Raw genomic sequence first — 21,655 nt, 5'->3', positions numbered from 1 at the left:
TTGCAGCACATATAAAACAATACTTTGACTTATCTCTAATGAAATATTTTATATCCTGTCTTCTGTTTAACAACGCCTTTCATTTTAGTTATATAGCAACGGGCATTAACTGCTACCTTCTCTATTTGAATCAATGTTGCAGTGCAAAAAATTGCATGCAAAATGTTTCCATTTAAAAGTAAAATGAGGAACTTATATATTAAGGGTCAAGCTCAAGAACACTTTTATGGTTGATAAAGCTAAACAGGGTGAGCTTAACTTCTTATCAGTGTTAAAAACAGTTAATAAAATGTAACAGAAGCAAACGTATACATACATTATCACAAAATTTAAGTAAAGAATAAAAGTAAAATTCCACTTGGCTAAGCGTGTCTCGAAACAGCACCCAGTGCCCCAAATTATTAACATTTTTTTCATATCGTCCGCGTTCACTTTCAATTCCTCAAAGGTCAATTAAATTATGATCATTTCCCAGTAAAATAATTAAACTAATATTTCATTTTCTACTGAAACAATGTAAAATGAACTATGACATGACATTTCAAACATCGTGGTTAAATGACGTAATTTTAGAAACGTTACGTCAGTTTTAACGCCAGTATTTCTTAATGTCAGATATGGCGCGTGCTTCTTAATCAGCAATGTGCATTTCTTTCAGGAAATAATTTTTTTGATATATCATTTTTTTGACGTAAGCCATTAAGCTTTTAATCGACGTAAAATCTGATTTTAGTTTATACAAATTTATTTTACTTCGATAGTGTTGAAAGAATTGAACGTGCTACCCTTATCCAACGCCCACTAAGCTACTGTTTCAAACATAAAAATGTTGATTAATGTTAAGATTTGAAGTGTATATTTTATTTTGGCAATAATTGACGTTGTTATCTTTGATTGTAAAGGTCTAACACGAGGCAACCGGTACAAACGGAATATCTTGCTCGAGAGAAACTGTTAACGCCGGTAACGAGTTTTTGCTTATCAGTTTCCCGAGAGCTATATATTCCGTGATGTTACGACAGTCGGTGTTTGATTCTCTTTCTTGCATATATATCATATTGATCTTATTCCGGAAAGAAATTACAAAAGAACTATTTTCATTTTGCATTCTTTTCTTATAATTGCGTATGAATTTACGTATTGATTCATTACGGACAAACACTTGTTTTTTTGTTCTTGCAACAGGAAACACTTTCAGGGCTTACTTACGTTAAAGAATTAAACAATAAAAACATTTATTGTTTGTATTCTTAGTCAATATATTTTCCAAGTATTTTTCTTTTTCCATAATAATATGTCGTGGCTGATATATATAAATTAGAATAAACACTTTCATATAAAAGAGTAGGGAAGATATCACATCACGTGAATATTATTGTTTAACATAACGGACACTCAAAATAAGAGGAAACCATCAAGATGCAATTGATCTGAATAATGAGTGTGTGAGTTAGACGCTTGATGTTGTTGGAATATCGTCCTGCTTTATATAAAGTTAAGAAAAAACAAATAAACCGAAATGTTTTTGTCTTGTTTTATAATTGCTGTTAAAGTCGTTGATTGAAAAATGCCAGTTTTGGTCACATGGTGACTCTGAGTATATGGGATCTTACGTTGTTGAAGGAAGTTGGAAACGGATTAAAATCAGGTAAATACTAAATGAAAATTGAACGATTCTAAATGGGCTAACTTCAGTAAAAAGTAAAATTGAAACTACATGTATGTACGTGTTGAATGACCGCCATTAAATAGAATATTGCGAGAAAGAGATCATAAGACATAATTTCATAATTATCTTCACAAAACATCATTAAAAATAATGATATTGTTAAAGTGGTATGCTTCAAGTCATAATGATTCGGAACATGCATTTAAAAGTAAATGTTTGTGAAGTGAACAAAGAAGGTTATTTGCACATTGCGCAGTAATATCGTACACTAATTATTTATAAAAGTATTATTTCGTGAATCGAAACTCTCGGATTAATACTGCATGCCTCCAGATGAACAAAAATATTTCAAGGAAATCAAACTAAAAAATTGTACGGAGATTTATTAAAAGTGAAATGATTTGAGATACAAAAATGGTATTCATGTTCATTTACATTGGTTGTTAGTGCCTTTTACAATGTGTAAAACATTTTATATGTAAATTTCACAATATTTTTGTTTTTAATATTCTTTCAAATTTTTCATGAAATTAAATAAGCAAACGCCTTGTGCGATGGTGTAAGGAAATGCTGTCATAATAACTTTAACTTGTATGGTATGTGATATGTGTCTTGGAAATAAGATGACTCTTGAATGTGTACAGAAAATGATATCTCATTTTTTATTTATGTCTGTAAACGTATTTGTGGGTATTTTTGTTTACATTCATTACCTGAGTATGTAATCGAAGCCAGGCTACTTTCCCAAATTTTGATTCTTTTGGCGCGGTCTCATTTCTGGCACAGGCACGAGTATTGGATATGAGAAGGAAAAATATGACCAGATAGATGAAAAACCTTCTGTTCAATGTGTCAAACACCAGAACATAAGGAATATATATACAATTAGTAAAGAAAAGGCAGGAAAGTCTAGATTCGAGCCTACAAGCAAGGGGTTCATTTCCCTGGCCGTAAAAACAATTGTCCAGATAAAATAAAAAATATTTATCACTATTTCACATTTGTAATAAGCTTCTAAATGAGACCGACCTAAAGTTTCTAGCCTTCCTGTTCATGAAATATTTATCAGGACACGAGCGCATTCATGCTAAAAGTCACGTATTTTTATCTCAAATGAACAACAAATAAATGGAAGGATAAATTCATGTTGATGGAAAAGTTAAGTTGAAAATAACACAAATTTAATTCATTATGTATTTATGGAAAAAAATGAATTTTCTTTTTTGACATTACAATTTGAAAGATTTTCACTTTACTTTTGTATATTGGCTGAATTCAGAAGAAAGTAGTAAAAAGAAGATATCAGTGAACATACGGAAAATATGTTTCACTGCAGTGAAACATAATTTTTTACAGTAAAAATATGGAAAATGAAACAACGCATTTCATTCCATTAATTTTTCTCAATATTTCATATATAAGTATATAATAACTCCAAATATATCACTCCAAACCAAAATATTAGTTAATACGTTAGAATCTTTCATAACAGGATGTATATGTTTGTGTTTACAGCCTTTTAATGTAAAGAGTTAGTCCTCATATTTGCATGTGTTTATATTTGCTCGAAGTTATTAACATTACACCATAGAATTTGTTTAATTTTCTTTTTGATTTAATTCCTTATAATTATATCGACGCTCTAGTATTTAAAGGTTGTAAGTGCATTTTCGTGATTTTCGGGAAACTGAAAAAAAAAAAACTGTCCCAATTTATTCTTTATTTATGAAGTGTAATGAAGTGTTTTTGTATGATAAAACATTTCCTTGTGGTATGTTTTCAAGTCAAAAGTGTAGTTTATCTATTGTTATTTTCCTGATTTTAATTGATTTTGCAGTTTCGACCTTTTATTATTTTCGAAGCATGAGAGAACAATAGGCCGTAAGTACCACATACGGCCTTTTGAAATTGGCCATTTAAGTAACACAAGGTCGTAATTACACAATACAACCAAAGTTTGGATAATGTTTCAAATAATGTGCTTCAAAATTCATATAATTCATCATTTGTACTATCAAAATATGCGACCTTAGTTGTTTAGTGATTGACTGGTGGTTGTTAAGGCCTCAGGTTTCTTGCAAGTTAAAGTGGCAATCTTGCCTATTAGAAATTGAGTCTTTCATTTCCAGTATATTTCATCGAACAATTTTATCTATATCAAAAGTCAACATTTTATTTTATGACTTTATGTTTTTTAAATGACTATTTGATTTCATTGCTAAAGTAGATTTCGCGGGAAAACGGAATCACAGTGAAGGCGAAACAAATACGGAGGCAATCAGATCGAATTGCAAGAAATTACCTAAGTATATCTGAACTTAAGTTAAGTCAGACTGATTCAACAGATGATTGGTAGTGAAAAGGGTCTGATCAGAAATCTATATTTTATCTTAAATGTTGAATTTACAACATTTGAACTTTAGAACATGAGAGTATACGCAATAAGGAATAACATATCATGTTCTATTTTTTCAACTCAAATGAGTTTTAATTAAGACACTCAATACTAGTAATTGTGGCCATACTGTTCTTTTCAACATTTTGTCTTTGTTTTAGCCATGTAAAAAGTGCTCAATAAATACAATGTAGTAACTTACCATGGCATACTCATTTTCAACTTGACTGTAAGCTAATTTTGAGGTTTACATGGTAACAGCATTTTTAAAAATCCCTCATTACATTTCTTTATTGCTGCAATTGTCAGATATATATATTCAGAAATTAAAATTGGGGAATGTGATTTTAAATTCATTGTCGACTTATGTTGATAAACCAGCAATAAAAATACTAACTTTGAGGTTTATAATGATAATTATATGATTGAAAATACATTAGACTCTTCGAAATATTTGTCTTTGCTTAAAAATATATATTAATTGCCCCTTTTGGATCTAAACAAATGATTAGTTAAAACAATAATGAACTGCGCATAAATCCGATTTAATTGAAACCAAGATAGTCTTAATATTGTTGTTTTTATTACGTTAAATTCATAGAATTTGATAAAGCAAAATAATTAGATACTTCTATAACAGTTACTTTGAACTAAGGTTATGGACAGAGCCCCCAACTGTCATTCAGGGAATGTCCTCTGTCTAGGTAATTGTGATTGGCAACCCCTGAATGGTAAGAATACAAGTACATTTAAGTAAATAAAATATTTCTCTGTTGTTCATTCAGTGTAATAAGTTTTTAACTGTAATCTTATAAATAAGGCGCCTTTTCACTGAAGGGTCGCCTTTAAGGTTGATACATCAGAATTGCACCCACCGTGATTGTAAGAGAGGACTAAATGGGTTTGAATTACCCTGAATACCTAGCTTGAGTAGATGCCATGGTTTTGACCTATAATGGTGCTGAAAATTTGTTACCTATCAAATATACTCATATTGTTTACTGTACTGTGTCTCTCCAATTTCCGTTTTCGAGGATGTCAAGACCTTTTGCCGGCCAAAATTCATTTCATGCGTACTGCATGTTATAAGTTCATTTATATTTTAAGTTTCTATATACGTTCTATAAAAAGGTCGCATCTAGCATTTACGCCCCATGTTCACAGTAACATTAAACAAACTGCCTCAATATTAAAAGGACGTATCTGCCAGATAGGGCCTTATTGTAATGTAAGACTACAGTTACGACCTTATATGATTATGCTTCAAATCAAAAAATGCACATACGACCTTTACTTATTGATGTTATCTGGCTTAAATATTATGTCTAGGGGGCTGGGGACTAGACCAAATTATGCCAGACCATTTGTAGATACTGAAACTGCATCAGTCATATAAGTCCGTAAGTACCACTTACGTCCCTATATTACTAGAGCGTCGATATGACACTTTAGGTTTATTGAAACTCGGTCACGTGTCAATCAATATAACATGACATTTTCCTCGATTCTGTGTGATATTGATTTAACACTTTTCCCTTTAAACCGTGCAATGCGACGTAGATACATTTAACCTTCTTTAATTAGAAACCAATCGTTTAGGGCATTTAGGACTTTAGTCTTAAATAATGCTACACAAAACGAGAGGGCCATGATGGCCTAAATATCGCTCATTTGAATATTGATACTCCCAATGACATGGAACAAAAATATTGTAAACTATAAACAAAAGCAGATATAGATTCTTTATCTTAAACACAAAGTTCATATTTGTATCTAAAATAGTTCACATGTAACAACTGAGGTCAGTGCCTGCCATGGAATTTAATGGTAGAATAGATAATATTTGCTATGGAAGTCACTGGTTGCTATGGAATTTTACAGTTATATTTAGTCTAAGGCTGCTATGAAGTCACTTGATGCTATGAAAACTAAGCTTCACCTTCTGTAGATTAAGAGCTTTTACTATATACATAAATGGAAAAGTTTTGGCTTATCAGCAATTAATATGGTCAATATGTGTATTCCAGCATTCACCATAATAAATTGTAGAACTTTCTATATATAATATATAATAAATAAATAATAAATAAATAAATAAATAAATAAATAAATATATATATATATAAAAGCAACGGCCGCTGTGGTGTAGTGGTTACATACTGGACCGGCAATCCAGAGACCCGTGGTTCGATCCCGGCTGCGGCGTGCCGATTTTTCGTGCGATTTTTCTATGTATAATTTCACGCTCATGACTTTCTTTCTTTCATATATATATATATATATATATATATATATATATATATATATATATATATAATTTCTAATTGTAATTGGCCTTATATATTTAAGTTATTTTAACTTTATTTATTTTATGGCAAACACAGTCATTGTTTTAGTTCTTAATGTAACGTAACAAAAGTGATTAATGCATCAACTAAATATGGAATGAGCGCAGGTTGAATACTTCACTAATCATTGAATCTATACGAATATAGATGATAAGTATGCTGTGACGACATGACTCCCTCCTTCACGATAGAGCTGTCTCCCAGAACAAATATCTTCTATTTTCTTTAATTACTAATGTTTTGATCTGATTTCGATTTTATTTGAATTCTAAACCTTACATGTACTTGAAACGAATTTGTATGTCATCTAAGTCGCTGGTTAGATGAAAACTGGAGGGAAAATAATCTGCTTCATGACGAAACAGTCCATTTAAACGCTACAACTACATTTCAAACACAATTGTAACAAGTTTACATTGTTGAAGTTGTTACAATTGTGTTTGAAATGTAGTTAATGTGCCGGGCACCTAATATAAAAAATCCATAATGTAACATATACGATATTGTTTTTTAAGATACGACGAAACTCAAAAGTCATATCGAATTTCTCAAAATAAACATTGTCATGGAAATATGTTTGATGAGGTTTAAAGTAAAAGCCTTAAAAACCGTATGCTATTATTCCTTTCTTTCAATTTGATGTACAATAAATATATTGGTTAACTTCCTTCTCGTTGTGTCTTTTCAGCCACATATTTGCACAATCGCTAAAATAAAGACATTTTAAATAGACAACAAGTACACCGAAAGCTCAATGAATATTTCGTGTCACAATTGTCGCATTCATATTTCTTACTGTGTGCGTACATTTGGAATGTGCAGTCTCAGTTTGTACACAATGTGCACATTTGTACAGCTTACTACTCATCCTAAAGTTGGGATAAAAGTAAGATCATTTAGTGCCTGATGTAGCAGAAATAACTGCTAATATAAAACAGGAAAACAAGCATTGTCAAATAGTTGATTTCTATCTTTATAATGGTACCCGTTGTACCAACATCCTAAAGATCTTTTTCATCGAATGCTTTTATCATACTTTGCCCATATCATTTTTGGTTTTCGATGCATCGGAACGTATCGTTGCACCTCTATTTAACTCTAACACATTTTCAACAGAAAGGTCTCCAAACTATGATACAAGTAATTAAACAATTATTTTATCTATTCTTTCGATTGTTATTTTATTTCCAGTGTCAAGATGTTTTCCAAGTATTTCTCTTTATCCATATATATAGTATCATGTAGGGGCTGATATGCAGAATGAACACATTAATGCAAATAGAATAAGGAAGATATTACATCACGTTGGTATCATTGTTTTATTTAACGGGAACTAAATAATAACAGTATATAATTATGAGACAATTAAGTGGATGTTTGTAAAGCCCGTCCTACTTTATATAAAATTAAAGGTAACAGTAAAATGAAATAATTTTGTCTTGTTTTATGACAATTATTGCAGTTAAACTCGTTTATTGAAAATACCAGGTAGCTCTGAGTATATGACATCCTAAAATGTTGAAAGAAGTGGGAAATGGATTATAATGCGGTAATACTGAATAAAAATGAGTGATTCTGACTAAATTGGCTAATTTCAGTAAAAGTAAAATTCCAGCTACGTGTTGGATGACCCCCATTAAATATAATATTGAGAGAAAAAAATCATTAAATGCAATGCCATTATTTCTTTGAAAATTATCATTAAACATAATGTTAATATCTCGTTAAAGCAGTATGCCTCAAGATCCATGTTTATTTTTATAACAATAAGGAAAATGTATCTAAGGGTAAAATATTTTGAAATGAACAAAGGAAGCAATTTAATGCGTTGCAAACGTCACTTACAATCCACGTAAAATAGCCCCTACTGTATTATGTTATCTCATTTTAAATTTATTCCTGCAAACATAATTGTAGGTATTTTTTTGCACATTCATTACCTGAGTATGTAATGGAAGCCTGGCTACTTTCCCAAATTTGATTCTTTGGAGTTTTGTACCTGAGAAGAACAAAAATATGACCCTGTATTCATCCTCATTGTGTCACAAACCAAATAATAAAAAATATACTATAAGTTAAAAGAAGGCCGCATTCTAGCCTACGAGCAAGGGGTCCATTTTCCGGGACGTAAAAGCAGTTGTTCAGACAATTAAAAAACAATTATCACTATTTCACGACTTTTAATAAGCTTCCAAATGAGACCGACTCCAAGTCTTTATCCCTTCCGGTTCATGAAATATCTATCAGGACACGAGTGCAATAGTGCTAAAAATCACGTATCTTTTATCTAAACAGAACAAAAATATGGAAGGATAAATATTTAGAAACGTTATGTTGAAAATAAAACAAATTAAATTTGATTTTTTTACACAAATATTGTGACGTCATGATGTGAATACGTTATGATGGAGAGTGTACTACTGTTAAGTCTGTCTGTGGACTGGTTGCCTAGAATTTTTGAAATATATAATGTCTTGTGTTCGATTTCATTGCCAGCATTTACAATCTGAACTCTTTTTATTCATAAATACCTTGGCATTAACGTAGTAGACTTTGTTACTGAATCACTTTTATCCCATAATGTTTTATTTTCAAGATAGAAAATCTCACAGTTTCAGTAATTCGTGTTTTTTTATACAGCGATTGACAGTTTCCGAACTAGCAATAAGGCTATCCTTATCAGTAGAATGCGAGTTGCTTATCACACTGTATAAAACGTATATAAAATGGTTTGACTTGTGGTAGGTGTAACCATAAATTTAAATAGCTTTAGAGTCAAACAATGTGTTGAAATATAAACTGAGACGAAGCTAAGATCACAAGCTTTTAATTGATGTGATATATTTTAAAATCGGTTTAATAACGGCTACATTTGCATTGTTTTAGCATAAAAGATATTGATTTTACTCGAAAATAAGGTAAACAACTCATATTTTCTCTCTCGATATACCTCGGTAATTTACGTAGTTAATATATAGACTGTCAATGGGCGTATTGTAATTCTAAATTGTTGTAGGATAAGATGATTGTGTTTCATTCATATATCAAGCTCTTCAAAACCGGAAAAAATATAGTACATGCGCAACAATATGAAATATACGTTACTATGAATGTTTCTTTTCTTAAGATTTATTTTAAAAGTGAATAATTTATCTAATGATAAAATTTTAACGTGAGAGTGGTATTGTTAAAATGACTTAAGATTTGACGTACGATTATCGTAAGTAAAAAACTAGATAGATCATAAGAATGATAAGAGTGAAAATATCTGCTCACGTCATCTTTTTATAAACAGTCAAACATTGCTCTTATTACGTTAAAATCGTGTTACCGAATCTTAACATTGGACTTAACTGCAGTTTAAATTGCATTTACAGAAGTAACATAATGTAATTATAAAAGGATAATTACAACTTGGGTACATATAGCTTGGGCTTTTCAGCTATCAATGCAGTCAAGATGTGTATTCCTGCATAATAATAATAATAATAATAATAATAATAATAATAATAATAATAATAATAATAATAATAATAATAGTAATAATAATAATAATAATAATAATAATAATAATAATAATAAAGCTTATTAATTTTCTTGGTATGAATGCAAAACTTGACTTTATCTTATCAAAGGGAGATAATTAAGCCAGAATAAATGCACTTTTATAGTTGGTATGAAACATCTTCTAGTGGATGTTTTCCAAGTTTTCTCAAATTAGAAGATGTTTCATACCAAATATGTAAGCTCTAGCACTGTTGATTTTTTTTTTGATTTCACAAAAGATATATGAAGATATGAAAATCAATGACCCCTGGGGCGCGGTCAACTTTTTACCTAAGTCATTTCTATCAACAACCTTGATATACATCCACTAGAAGATGTTTCATGTCAAATATCTTAGCTCAAGCGTTTTTGGATTTTCACTAGAAGTTTTGTTTTACTTTTTACTATGACACCCTGCGGCGGGGCCAAGCCAAAAACCCTGCGGCGGGGCCAAGCCAAAAAAAACTAAATAAAGATTTGTATTGTGCTTATTTAACTCTATAGTGTGACCTCCTCTCCCGAGCAATGATAGTGCATGAATATTTCGGGAAAGATAAGGAGCTTGAAAATGTGACATTTATCTTGTTTATATGGTAGTTTCTGTGTCGGCCTAGCTGACATTAAGACATTTCCACAGGATCACATCATTGATCATCATACAATAACTGTATATTATACATTATTATTTATCTAAGATAAGGAAAATATTTTACCAAACAAACATTATATGCACTTCCCTTACATAAAGTACATAATAAACCCTTCTGTCATACATCATTATATTTTATATTTCACTTAAACAGTAAAGATACAAAGGTCATATGGCAATAATGGCAGTGTCTGTTTGGCTTACAAGTTAGCAACACAAAATCTTTATTTTCATTAAAGTTAAATGTTTTATATATATATGAAAATCAAATAACTTCCCAGATTTATAATGAATATAAAAAATTACTGTAGAGTTAATTTACATTGGTTGGTTTAGATTAATGTCCGTGAAGAAATATCAAAAACTACAGCTATCTAGCTCCGTGTATGTTATAAATAAAATAGATAAAATGCATGTTACAGGTTCGCAAATGTCATTTTTTTCAATTACAATGTTTGACGATCGTTAACTTTCTATGTTTTATTCATTTAACACTTTACTGAAAAAATTAGTTTAACTAGGTTGTATACATGAACACTTATTTTGGCACATACAAATACGTACTTAAAATATTCCTTTTATATAAAATATTCTTCAGTCAATGTTTAAACTGTCGAAATTGTATTTCTAGAATCTGCTTACATAATAGACAAAATCATAAGATAAAAATTCAAGAACAAGAACACGTATCTCTTCTGATTTTATTTATCAGGCCTTGGGCTTTTACAGTCTTGGAAAACTTACATTTGCATAAGCATACGTGATGGATGAACAATGTGCAAAGAAATCAATCGAAACATTCAATTTGAAAAAGATACAGAACCATTGGTTTATAGAAGCTGGCGGAAAGATGCACCATTTGGGTATTTTGAATAATGTCGACAGTGTTCATATGGACGAAAATGTTATATTCGCAGACGAGTCCATGTACCAAGTGATCGTGAAAGACAACGGTGAATTAAAAATTGACAAAATTGAAGATCTTTGCACGAGTATTGGTGAAAAAAAAGAACAACCGGATAAGGAAAAACACTCTGCGGATAATGAGGGGTATGATTCTGACTGTGATAGTGAAGGTACGTTAAATATGTTACCTTTTGTTTCAATAATAATTGATTTGAATAAAAACGTCCGGGAAAAGACTTGAGTGAGCAATAATGTGTCAACTTCAATGGTCATCAACAATATAATGCATAGTGTTTACGTTCTCCATTGACGTAAGGCACCCCTAATGAGCGCTATAAGGAACTGTAAAATCGACAACATAGGACAGTTATATGAATTTTATGACATCTTTATGAAAAGTTTAGACACAATTTACTGTATTTCATGAGCTATGGACATTTATCTGGGAAATAAAAAATTGCTACTAGGAAAGCACTTTTTAGAATTGAGGAAACTCTGAATATTTAATAATATAGTCATTATGAAATAAGTTTTCCTATTCATCATTGTAAAGAAAGAACTAATAGCAAGCATTCAGGTAACAAATCACATGAGCAAAATGATTGGTTCTACACAATATGTTGTTCGTATGTACATATATAAAAATGTTGCCCTACCCTATCCACTTTAAACACTATTTTGACCATTTTCCCATTTTCCCTATTTCCCTAGGCCTTATTCAAAGTATCTATAGAATTTACCACAATGCGGGCTGTTTTCAAAGTTTGCCTAAATTTCTAACAGTATAATGCTTGATCTAATACTTTTACCATGAGTCTTTTATTTTATTAGACTTTGAAAATATAAGGTACCATATTTGCTATTAAATTCGGCATATTTTAGCCAATAAATACCTACAATAATTATAAATTCAAAGTCAAACACTTTTTTCTTTTCATAAGGGAACTTAGAGATACTTAAATGATGTTCAAAGAAAAAAAATATAAAAGTTGGACGTTCTGTGGTTTTTACCCGCGCCTCTCAGTTTCAATGCAGTAATTCTAAACTATTTGATTATTCTTGATAGCGGAGGTGATGCATTAGGGATATATTACCTAAAGTAAGAATAACTGCATAAACATTGGCCGGTTGATGTAGTTATCAAAGTTCATGACGTCATATGCACAAAATTATCTTGTTTTCCGGGGAAATCCCAAAGGGCAGACTGTCACATCACAAGTGCATTCATCTAGATTTGCAATTAGAGGTTTATCTTAACTTTTTATACGAAATCATTACACTAAGTCTTTGGACAGTTACATACCAAACAGAACATAAAAACGATAAAGAATGATGTGTATCTCTTATGACGAATGGTTAATTTTCAAAATATTGAAATATCTACTTCTCCAGTTTTAAATCAGCATAAACGTACACAAGCACCCGCTCTTTTCCCTTGTTTCGGTCGTTATTTTATTCAAATCTGTGAATTATATCTTAAACAATATTTGACTGAATATTTGTTAATTGGATATAATTATGGAATTTTCTTATATTTTCAATTTTTTAAAGGCTAATTAGTGATATCATGTCATTTATCAATATATTTTGGTAAGCTGTGTTACAATTGTTAGATTGTTTGCTCATGTTTATCTTTACGTTTATCTGGAAAAATAGTAAATTGTAGCAATATTTTGCAAAATAATATTTACTTTAAATTACAGACGCATCTGATTTTTCTAAATATTTTCTTAAAATGGGCCAGGAGGAGAATGTATCTGATAATGAAGGTAAGAATGAGACAAAATGGTAACTAAAGAACAAACATGAATGGATATAAAATCAATATTCATCCCGATAAACTGTACAGTAGTATTTTATTTGAGACCAGTAATTTATATGTTGGGTTCAGAATCAATCTTTTTTAATCCTTTTGTAACTCGATTCACTTTTTGATTCCATATTTTAAACTTATTCAATCAATTTCTTTTTTAAAGTTTTGATATAGTGTAAACCAAATGTTGAAACTTGCTCTGGTCCCTACAAGATAATGTGTATATTATATTTTTTTTATTGCATACTTCCCGCTTGTTCAGGTCGTTATTTTATTCACATTTATGAATTATTTTTTGAAACAATATTCGATTGACTATTTGTTAATTGGATATTATTAAGAAATTTACTTATATTTTGTTTGAAAGGCTCTTTATTGATATCATGTCATTTATCATTATATTTATTTGAGCTTTGTTACTATTGTTAAATACTTGCTCATGCTTATCGTTTATCTGAGAAAATAGAACATTGTATCAATATATTGCAAAATAATATTTGCTTTAAATTACAGACGCATCTGGTTTTTCTAAATATTTTCTTAAAACGGGACAGAAGAATGTATTTCCTGAAGAAGGTAAGAATGAGACAAAAGGGTTAGAACGAACGCGAATGGATATGAAATCAACTTTCATCTCGATTAACTTCACAGTAATATTTTATTTGAGACATAAAATTTAAGATAATTTGTAAAGCAGTGAAACTTCCTGCCTGAAAAACAATACAAATATCTGGTAACATTGTAAGGATGTGATATGTAAACAATACCACTGGAAGAAAATTCTGATGGGGAACAGCAGTTTGCCTAACGGTAATATTTTCGGGTCTTATTATACTTAAAAACCAAAGAAAGATGCCCAAAATCGCAGACTACCACGTCACAAGTGCAATCATCTAGATTTGCAATTGAATAAATATCATAACTTTTTATACGAAATCACTACACTTAAACGCAGAAGATTGACACACAAAACAGAACATGACAAAACGATAAAGAATGGTGTGTATCTCTTGTGACGAATTGTTGATTTTAAAATTATTGAAAGATCTTCTTCTTCAAGTTTTAAGCAGCATTAACTGACACAATCAACCACTCTCCATGACGGGGGTTATTTGTATATTTGGTTCAATCAATCTTATTTTTATCCATTCGTTACAGCATCATGCATTCAACTTTTGATTGAATCCTGTTGATATTTCTTATAGTTCTTAGTTTCTCTATTTAATAGCATTATCAGCGTTTTTTGTGCCATGTGAAGGCTGTAAAAATCGCCTCGTACATTCAATCAGGGATGTTATATTTCCAATCCTTATCTATAGTTCAGCACGTCATTATTGTTGTGCTTTTTGTATTTTAGTTCATTCCGTTCGGCTATTATGTTGTTGGGTGATTCCAGTATTCCGCACTTGAAAACAGTTGATTCACCCTTAGAAATATGTTACGTGCTTTTTGAATGTGTCTTTTGACGTATCATCTGTGATATGTAGGATTTTTATCCTCTGATCCCCTTTTAAAATTCCATATTATGTAGTTTCGCCCATTGCTTTCCCGTTTAGGGCAAACGCATTTATTTACTTGGGGACCATATACCGCTTTTCATGGAACGGTTCTTACGTGTCACGTTGAATGTCACATGATAACCGCCATAAGTACACATCTGCAGATGTTTCTAAATTTCAAATCTTACCAGTTCATGTTAAATGTTGGATACAGCTTAAGCCGGTGCTAGAGGCCCGTGCTAGAGGATGTGGAGGTCGTTTACACTTGATAGTACCATTCTTAACAGGCTAAACAAGCCGAGCCTGCAACGTTTTCAATTTTGTCGTGTTGGGATTTGTTAAGGGATTCTTAGTTTCTCTTTTTCAGAATTAAAGCATCATGCATTCACTTATAGATTCAATCAATTTTCTCTAATTCAATCATTCTGACTTTAAAGTTTTGTAATGTGTAAACCAAAGTTTGTACCTAGATCGGGCCCCTACAAGATAATCCGTATAATTATGTCATTTATTGAATCATTCCTGATTGATCCGGTCTAAACAAAAAACTTTATTTAAATTTATGAATAATATCTTGAAACAATATTTGATTATATATTTGTTAATTGGATATTATTAAAATATTTAGTTACATTTTAATTGTTTGAAAGGCTCTTTTTTGATATCATGTCATTTATAATTATACTTGTTTAAGCTGTGTTACAATTTTTAGATTGTTTGCTAATGTTTATCTTAACGTTTATCTGAGAAAATAGTACATAGTAGCAGTGTATTGAAAAAAATATTTACTTTAAATTACAGACCAGTCTGACTTTTTGAGAAAATTTCTTAAAATGGGCCTGGAGGAGTATGTTTCTGATGAAGAAGGTAAGAATGAGACAAAAGGGAAAGAATAAACCCAAATGGATATGAAATTAACAACTTTCATCTCGATTAACTTCACAGTAGTATTTTATTTGGGACATAAAATTTCATATATCTTGTAAAGCAATAAAACTTCCGGCCTGAAAAACAATACCCATATCTAGTAATACTGTAGCTTTATCATATGTAAACAACACAACGTGTAGAGTTATTGATGGGAAACAGCAGTTTATATAAAGGAATTATTTTTGAGTTTTATTATACTTAAACGCCTATTTACAAAGAAAGACACCCGAAAGTACAGGCTTTCATTTCACAGGTGCAATCATCTAGATTTGCAATTGAAAAAATATCTTAACTTTTGAAACAAACTCATAACACTTAGACGTGGGATAGTTACACACCAAACAGAACACGAGAAAACGATAAAAACAATATGTATCTCTTGTGACAATTGACTGATTTTCAAATTATTGTAATATTTACTTCTCCTGTTTTTAAGCAGCATAAATTTTCACAAGCATCTACTTTCAATGACTGTGTTAATTTATATATTTTGTTCAGAATGTAACTTTTTTATCCATTCGTTATTCGTTCACTTTTAATTTCAATCATTTTTAACTGATTTAATTAATTTCCTTTAAGTTTTGATGTAATTTAAACCAAATATTGTAACTTACTCGTGCCCCTACACGAAAATCTATATATGGCATTAATTGCATACTTCTCGCTTGTTCCTTATTCACATCTATGAATTACGAGTATATCTTGAAACAATATTTGATTGAATATTTGTAAATAGGATATTATTAAAGAATTTACTAATATTTTCAATTGCTTGAAAGGATCTTTAGTGTGATATCATGTCATTTATCATCATACTTGTTTAAGCTGTGATACAATTGTTAGATGTTTGCTAATGTTTATCTTAACGTTTATCTGAGAAAATAAAACATTGTAGCAATATTTTGGAAATAATATTTTCCTTAAATTACAGACGCATCTGATTATTCTAAATATTTTCTCAAAATGGGCCAGGAGGAGAATGTTTCTGATGAAGAAGGTCCAAATGCGAAAGGATATGAAATCAACATTCATCTCGATAAACTTCACAGTAAGTAGTATTTTTTGAGACATAAAATTTCAGACATCTTGCCTGAAAAACAATACACATATCTGGTAAAACTAGCTAAATCATATGTAAACAATGCCACGTGAAGAGTATTGATTGGAAACAGCAGTTTTCATGAAGTTTTCATTATATTTTCAATTGTTTGAAAGGCTCTAAAGTGATATCATGCCAATTATAATTTAATTCCATTAATGTTGTTACAATTGTTAGATGTTTGCTCATGTTTATCTTAACGTTTTCATATAAACGTTAATTTTAACCATTCAGTGGTGCTATATCAGTCAAATATATTTCATATTTTTTAAAAATAAATATGAAATATAAATATGAAAGTTGGCGGAGTCAAAACTTATATTTATTTGAAGGGACTTCTTTCGCCATTTGTTTGAAAAATCTGATAAATACAAAACAACTTTTGCTGAAACTTGTTTTGAAAACTATCTAGAATGAAAGAAAAGGTTCTAAGTAAGAAAGTTAATCCGAACACGAATATCTTTAATTCAGTCACTAACGATGTACAGACGTTTAAAGAGTTGTTTACGTAAATAAAAAGGTTATTTTTTTCGTTTTTCGTGAAATATGGTATATATTTTTACTCAACATGATAAAATGCCAAATATTTTCACTCGCCGTCCCGGTTCGTGAAAATATGTGGCATTTTATCATGTTTCGTGAAAATATATTCCATATTTCACTCAAGCGAAAAAATATCCTCTTAATATTTCATTGTAGCAATATATTGAAAAATCATATTTACTTCAAATTACAGAAGCGTCTGATTATTCTGAATATTTTCTCAAAATAGGCCAGGGAGCGAATGCATCTGAAGAAAAAGGTAAGAATAAGGCAAAAGGGTTAGAACAAATACAAATGGATATGAAATCAATATTCATCTCGATTAACTTAAAATAGTATTTTATTAAATTTCAAATATCTTGTAAAGCAGTGAAACTTCCTGCCTAAAAAACAATACACATATCTTGTAACACTGTACCTATATCATATATAAACAAACCATGTGTAGAGTATTTTGATGGGAAACAGCATTTTACATAAAGGAATTATTTTCGGGTCTTATTATATTTAAAAGCCCATTAATAAAGAAAGCAACCCGAAATGGTATACTTCACTTCACAAGTAGAATAATCTAGATTTACATTTGAAAACATATCTTAACTTTATGATACGAAATAATTACACTTAGACGTGGGAAAGTTACACACAAAATATAACAAGAAAAACAACAAATAACAATGTGTATCTCTTGTGTTTTCAAATTACTGAAATATCCTCTTCTCCATTTTTTAAGCAGCATAAACTTACAGAAGCACCCGCTCTAAATGACTGTGTTAATTTATATATTGGGTTCAGAATTTATCTTTTTTTTCATCCATTCATTACTCGATTTACATTTTGATTCTATTATTTTTTATCTGATTTAATCAAATTCTTTTAAGTTTTGATAAAGTGTAAACCAAACGTTGTAACTTGCTCGAGTCCCTACAACATAATCTCTTTATGGCAATTATTGCATAATTCCCGCTTGTTCTGGTCGTTATTTTATTCACATCTATGAATAACGAGTATATCTTGAAACAATATTTGATTGAATATTTGTTGATTTGATATTTTTAAAGAATTTCCTGATATTTTCAATTGTTTGAAAGGTTCTTTAGAGATATCATGTCATTATCATTATTTTGATTAAGCTGTGATACAATTGTAAGATGATTTCTCATGCTTATCTTAACGTTTATCTGAGAAAATTTTACATTGTAGCAATATATTGCAAAATAATATTTACTTTACATCACAGATGCATCTGGTTTTTCTAAACATTTTCTTAAAATGGTCCAAGAGGAGAATATATCTGATGAAGAAGGTAAGAATAAGACAAAAGGGTTAAAACGAACGCGAATTAATATGAAATCAATATTCATCTCGATTAACTTCACAGTAGTAAATTATTTGAAACATAAAATTTAAGATAATTTGTAAAGCAGTGAAACTTCCTGCTTGTAAAACAATAATCATATCAGGTAACATTGTAAGTACACGATATTTAAATAATAGCACGTGTAAAGTATTTTGATGGGGAAAAGCAGTTTACATAAAGGAATTATTTTCGGGTCCTATTTTACAAAGAAGGAAAACCGAAAGCGCAAACTATCCCTTCACAAGTGCAATCATCTAGAATTGTAATTGAATAAATATCATATTCTTTACACGAAATCATTACTCTTAGACGCGGGAAATTGACACACCATACAGAACATGAGAAAACGATAAAGAATGGTGTGTATCTTTTGTGACGAATGTTGATTTTAAAATTATTGAAAGATCTTCTTCAGTTTTTAAGCAGCACAAACTAACACAATCACCCTCTCCATGACGGTGGTTATTTGTATACTGGGTTCAATCAACCTTTTTTATCCATTTGGTATAGCATCATGCAGGCACCTTTTAATTGAATCGTGTTGAGGTTACTTATAGGTCTTATTTTCTCTATTTAATCAGCGTTGTTTGTGCCAGGTGGATTCTGTAAAAATTCGCCTCGTACATTCAATCAGGGATGTTATATTTCCAATCCTTATCTATAGTTCGGCACGTTATTATTGTTGTGCTTTTGGTATTTTAGTTCATTCCATTTGGCTATTTTCTTGTTGGGGTTTTCCGGTATTCCTCACTTAAAAACTATTAATTCACCTTTAGGATATGTTTACCTGTGTCTTTTGACGTATTATCTTTGATATGCAGGATTTTTAACCTCTGATCCCCTTTTAAAATTCAATCCATATAGTTCCGCCCATTGTTTTCCCGATTAGGGCAAACGTATTTATGTACTTAGGGACCATATGCCGCCCGCTTTTCATGGAATGGTTCTTACGTGTCACATTGACAGTGACATGATAACCGCAATATGTACACATCTGCGGATGTTTCTAAATTCCAAATCTTACCAATTTATTCATGATAATGTTAAATACAACTTAAGCCGGTACTAGAGGGCATGGACGGTCGTTTGCACTTGAGAACAGGCTAAATCAAGCCGAGCCTGCATTATTTTTAATTTTGTCGTGTTGGGCTTTGTTTAGGGATTCTTATTTTCTCTATTTCAGAATCAAAGCATCATCCATTCACTAATTGATTTAATGGAATTCATCTGATTCATTCATTCTGACTTTAAGATTTTGATAAAGTGTAAACCGATCGTATCTTGATCTGGACCTTCAAGATAATCTGTATGATTATTTCATTTATTGAATCATTCCCGCTTGTTCCGGTCTATACTGTATTTACATGTATGAATAATATCTTTAAACACTATTTGAATGTATATTTGTTAATTGGATATTATTTAGAAATTTACTTATATTTTTATTGTTTTCATGTCATTTATCATTAAATTTATGTAAACTGTGTTACAATTGTTAGATGTTTGCTCTTTTTTTATTTTAACGCTTATCTGATAAAATAGTACATTGAAGCAATATACTAGTATTGAAAATGATATTATTTTAAATTACAGACGCACCTGATTTATTAAAATATTTTCTTAAAATGGACCAGGAGGAAAATGATTCTGATGAAGAAGGTAAGAAAGAAACAAAATGGTTAGAATAACCCAAATTATGAAATTAATAAGTATCACGAGAAACTTCACAGTAGTATTTTATTTGAGACTTATAATTTCAGATATCTTGTAAAGTAGTGAAACTTTCTGCATGGAAACAATACACATATATAGTAACACTGTAACTATATCATATATAAACAATACCACGTGTAGAGTTATTGATGGGAAAAATAAGATTACATACAGGAATTATTTTCGGCACTTATTTTACTGAAAAGCCCAATAACAAAAAGAAATCGAAAGTGCAGACTTTCATTTTACATGTGCAATCATTTAGATTTGCAATTAAAAAATATCTTAACATTTGAAACGAAATCATCACACTAAGACGTGGGAAAGTTACACGCCAAACAGAACACGAGAAAACGATAAAGAACGATGTGTATTCCTAGTGACAATTGACTGATTTTCAAACTATTGAAATATTAAATTCTCCAGTTTTTAAGCAGCATAAACTTACACAAGCACCCACTCTCCATGACTATATAATTTATATATTTACTTCAGAATGTCACTTTTTTATCCATTTGTTACTCGATTCACTTTTTGATTTAATCATTTTGAACTGATTTTATCAATTTGTTTTTTAGTTTTGATATAATGTTAACCAAATGTTGTAACTTGCTCGGCCCCCCCTACAAGATAATCTGTATATGGCATTTATTGCATATGTCTCGCTTGTTCCGGTCGTTATTTTATTCACATCTATGAATTACGAGTATATCTTGAAACAATATTTGATTGAATATTTGTTAATTGGATATACATTGTAATTAAGGAATTTACTTATATTTTCAATTGTTTGAAAGGCTATTTCGTGATATCATGTCGTTTATCATAATAATTTATTAAGCTATGATACAGTTGTCAGATGTTTGCTCATGTTTATCTTAATGTTTGTCTGAGAAAATCGTACATTAGAGCAATATATTAAAAAGTAATATTTACTTTAAATTACAGACGAATCTGTTTATTCTGACTATGTCCTTAAAATGGGCCAGGAGGAGATTGTATCTGATGTAGAAGGTAAGAACGAGACAGCAGTGTTAGAACAAATTAGAATTAGTATAAAATAAATATTCACTTCGATTAACAACTTCGCAGTAGTATTTTATTTGAGACATAAAACTTCAGATATCTTGTAAAGCAGTGAAACTTCCTGCCTGAAAAAACAATACACATATCTTGTAACACTGT

General features: G+C 30.3%; 1 protein-coding gene across 1 annotated transcript in view; it reads left to right on the top strand.

The window, feature by feature from the left end:
* The first annotated feature begins 1,462 nt into the window (after positions 1-1,462).
* Positions 1,463-21,655, top strand: part of LOC132734787 (tyrosine-protein kinase HCK-like) — a 77,914-nt gene continuing 57,721 nt past the window's right edge. The window contains exons 1-9 of the mRNA XM_060721638.1: positions 1,463-1,648; positions 11,320-11,683; positions 13,840-13,902; positions 15,627-15,692; positions 16,687-16,803; positions 17,591-17,656; positions 18,638-18,703; positions 20,351-20,416; positions 21,419-21,484. Of these exons, the coding sequence (XP_060577621.1) occupies positions 11,371-11,683; positions 13,840-13,902; positions 15,627-15,692; positions 16,687-16,803; positions 17,591-17,656; positions 18,638-18,703; positions 20,351-20,416; positions 21,419-21,484 (823 nt within the window). The 5' untranslated portion in view covers positions 1,463-1,648; positions 11,320-11,370. The remainder of the gene's footprint in view (positions 1,649-11,319; positions 11,684-13,839; positions 13,903-15,626; positions 15,693-16,686; positions 16,804-17,590; positions 17,657-18,637; positions 18,704-20,350; positions 20,417-21,418; positions 21,485-21,655) is intronic.

This window comes from Ruditapes philippinarum, unplaced genomic scaffold (genome assembly GCF_026571515.1).
Source record: "Ruditapes philippinarum isolate M1 unplaced genomic scaffold, ASM2657151v2 ctg5300_1_1_1_1, whole genome shotgun sequence".
NCBI lineage: Eukaryota > Metazoa > Mollusca > Bivalvia > Venerida > Veneridae > Ruditapes > Ruditapes philippinarum.
Note: the sequence above shows the minus strand (reverse complement) of the source record. Positions and strands in the feature narration are given on the sequence as shown.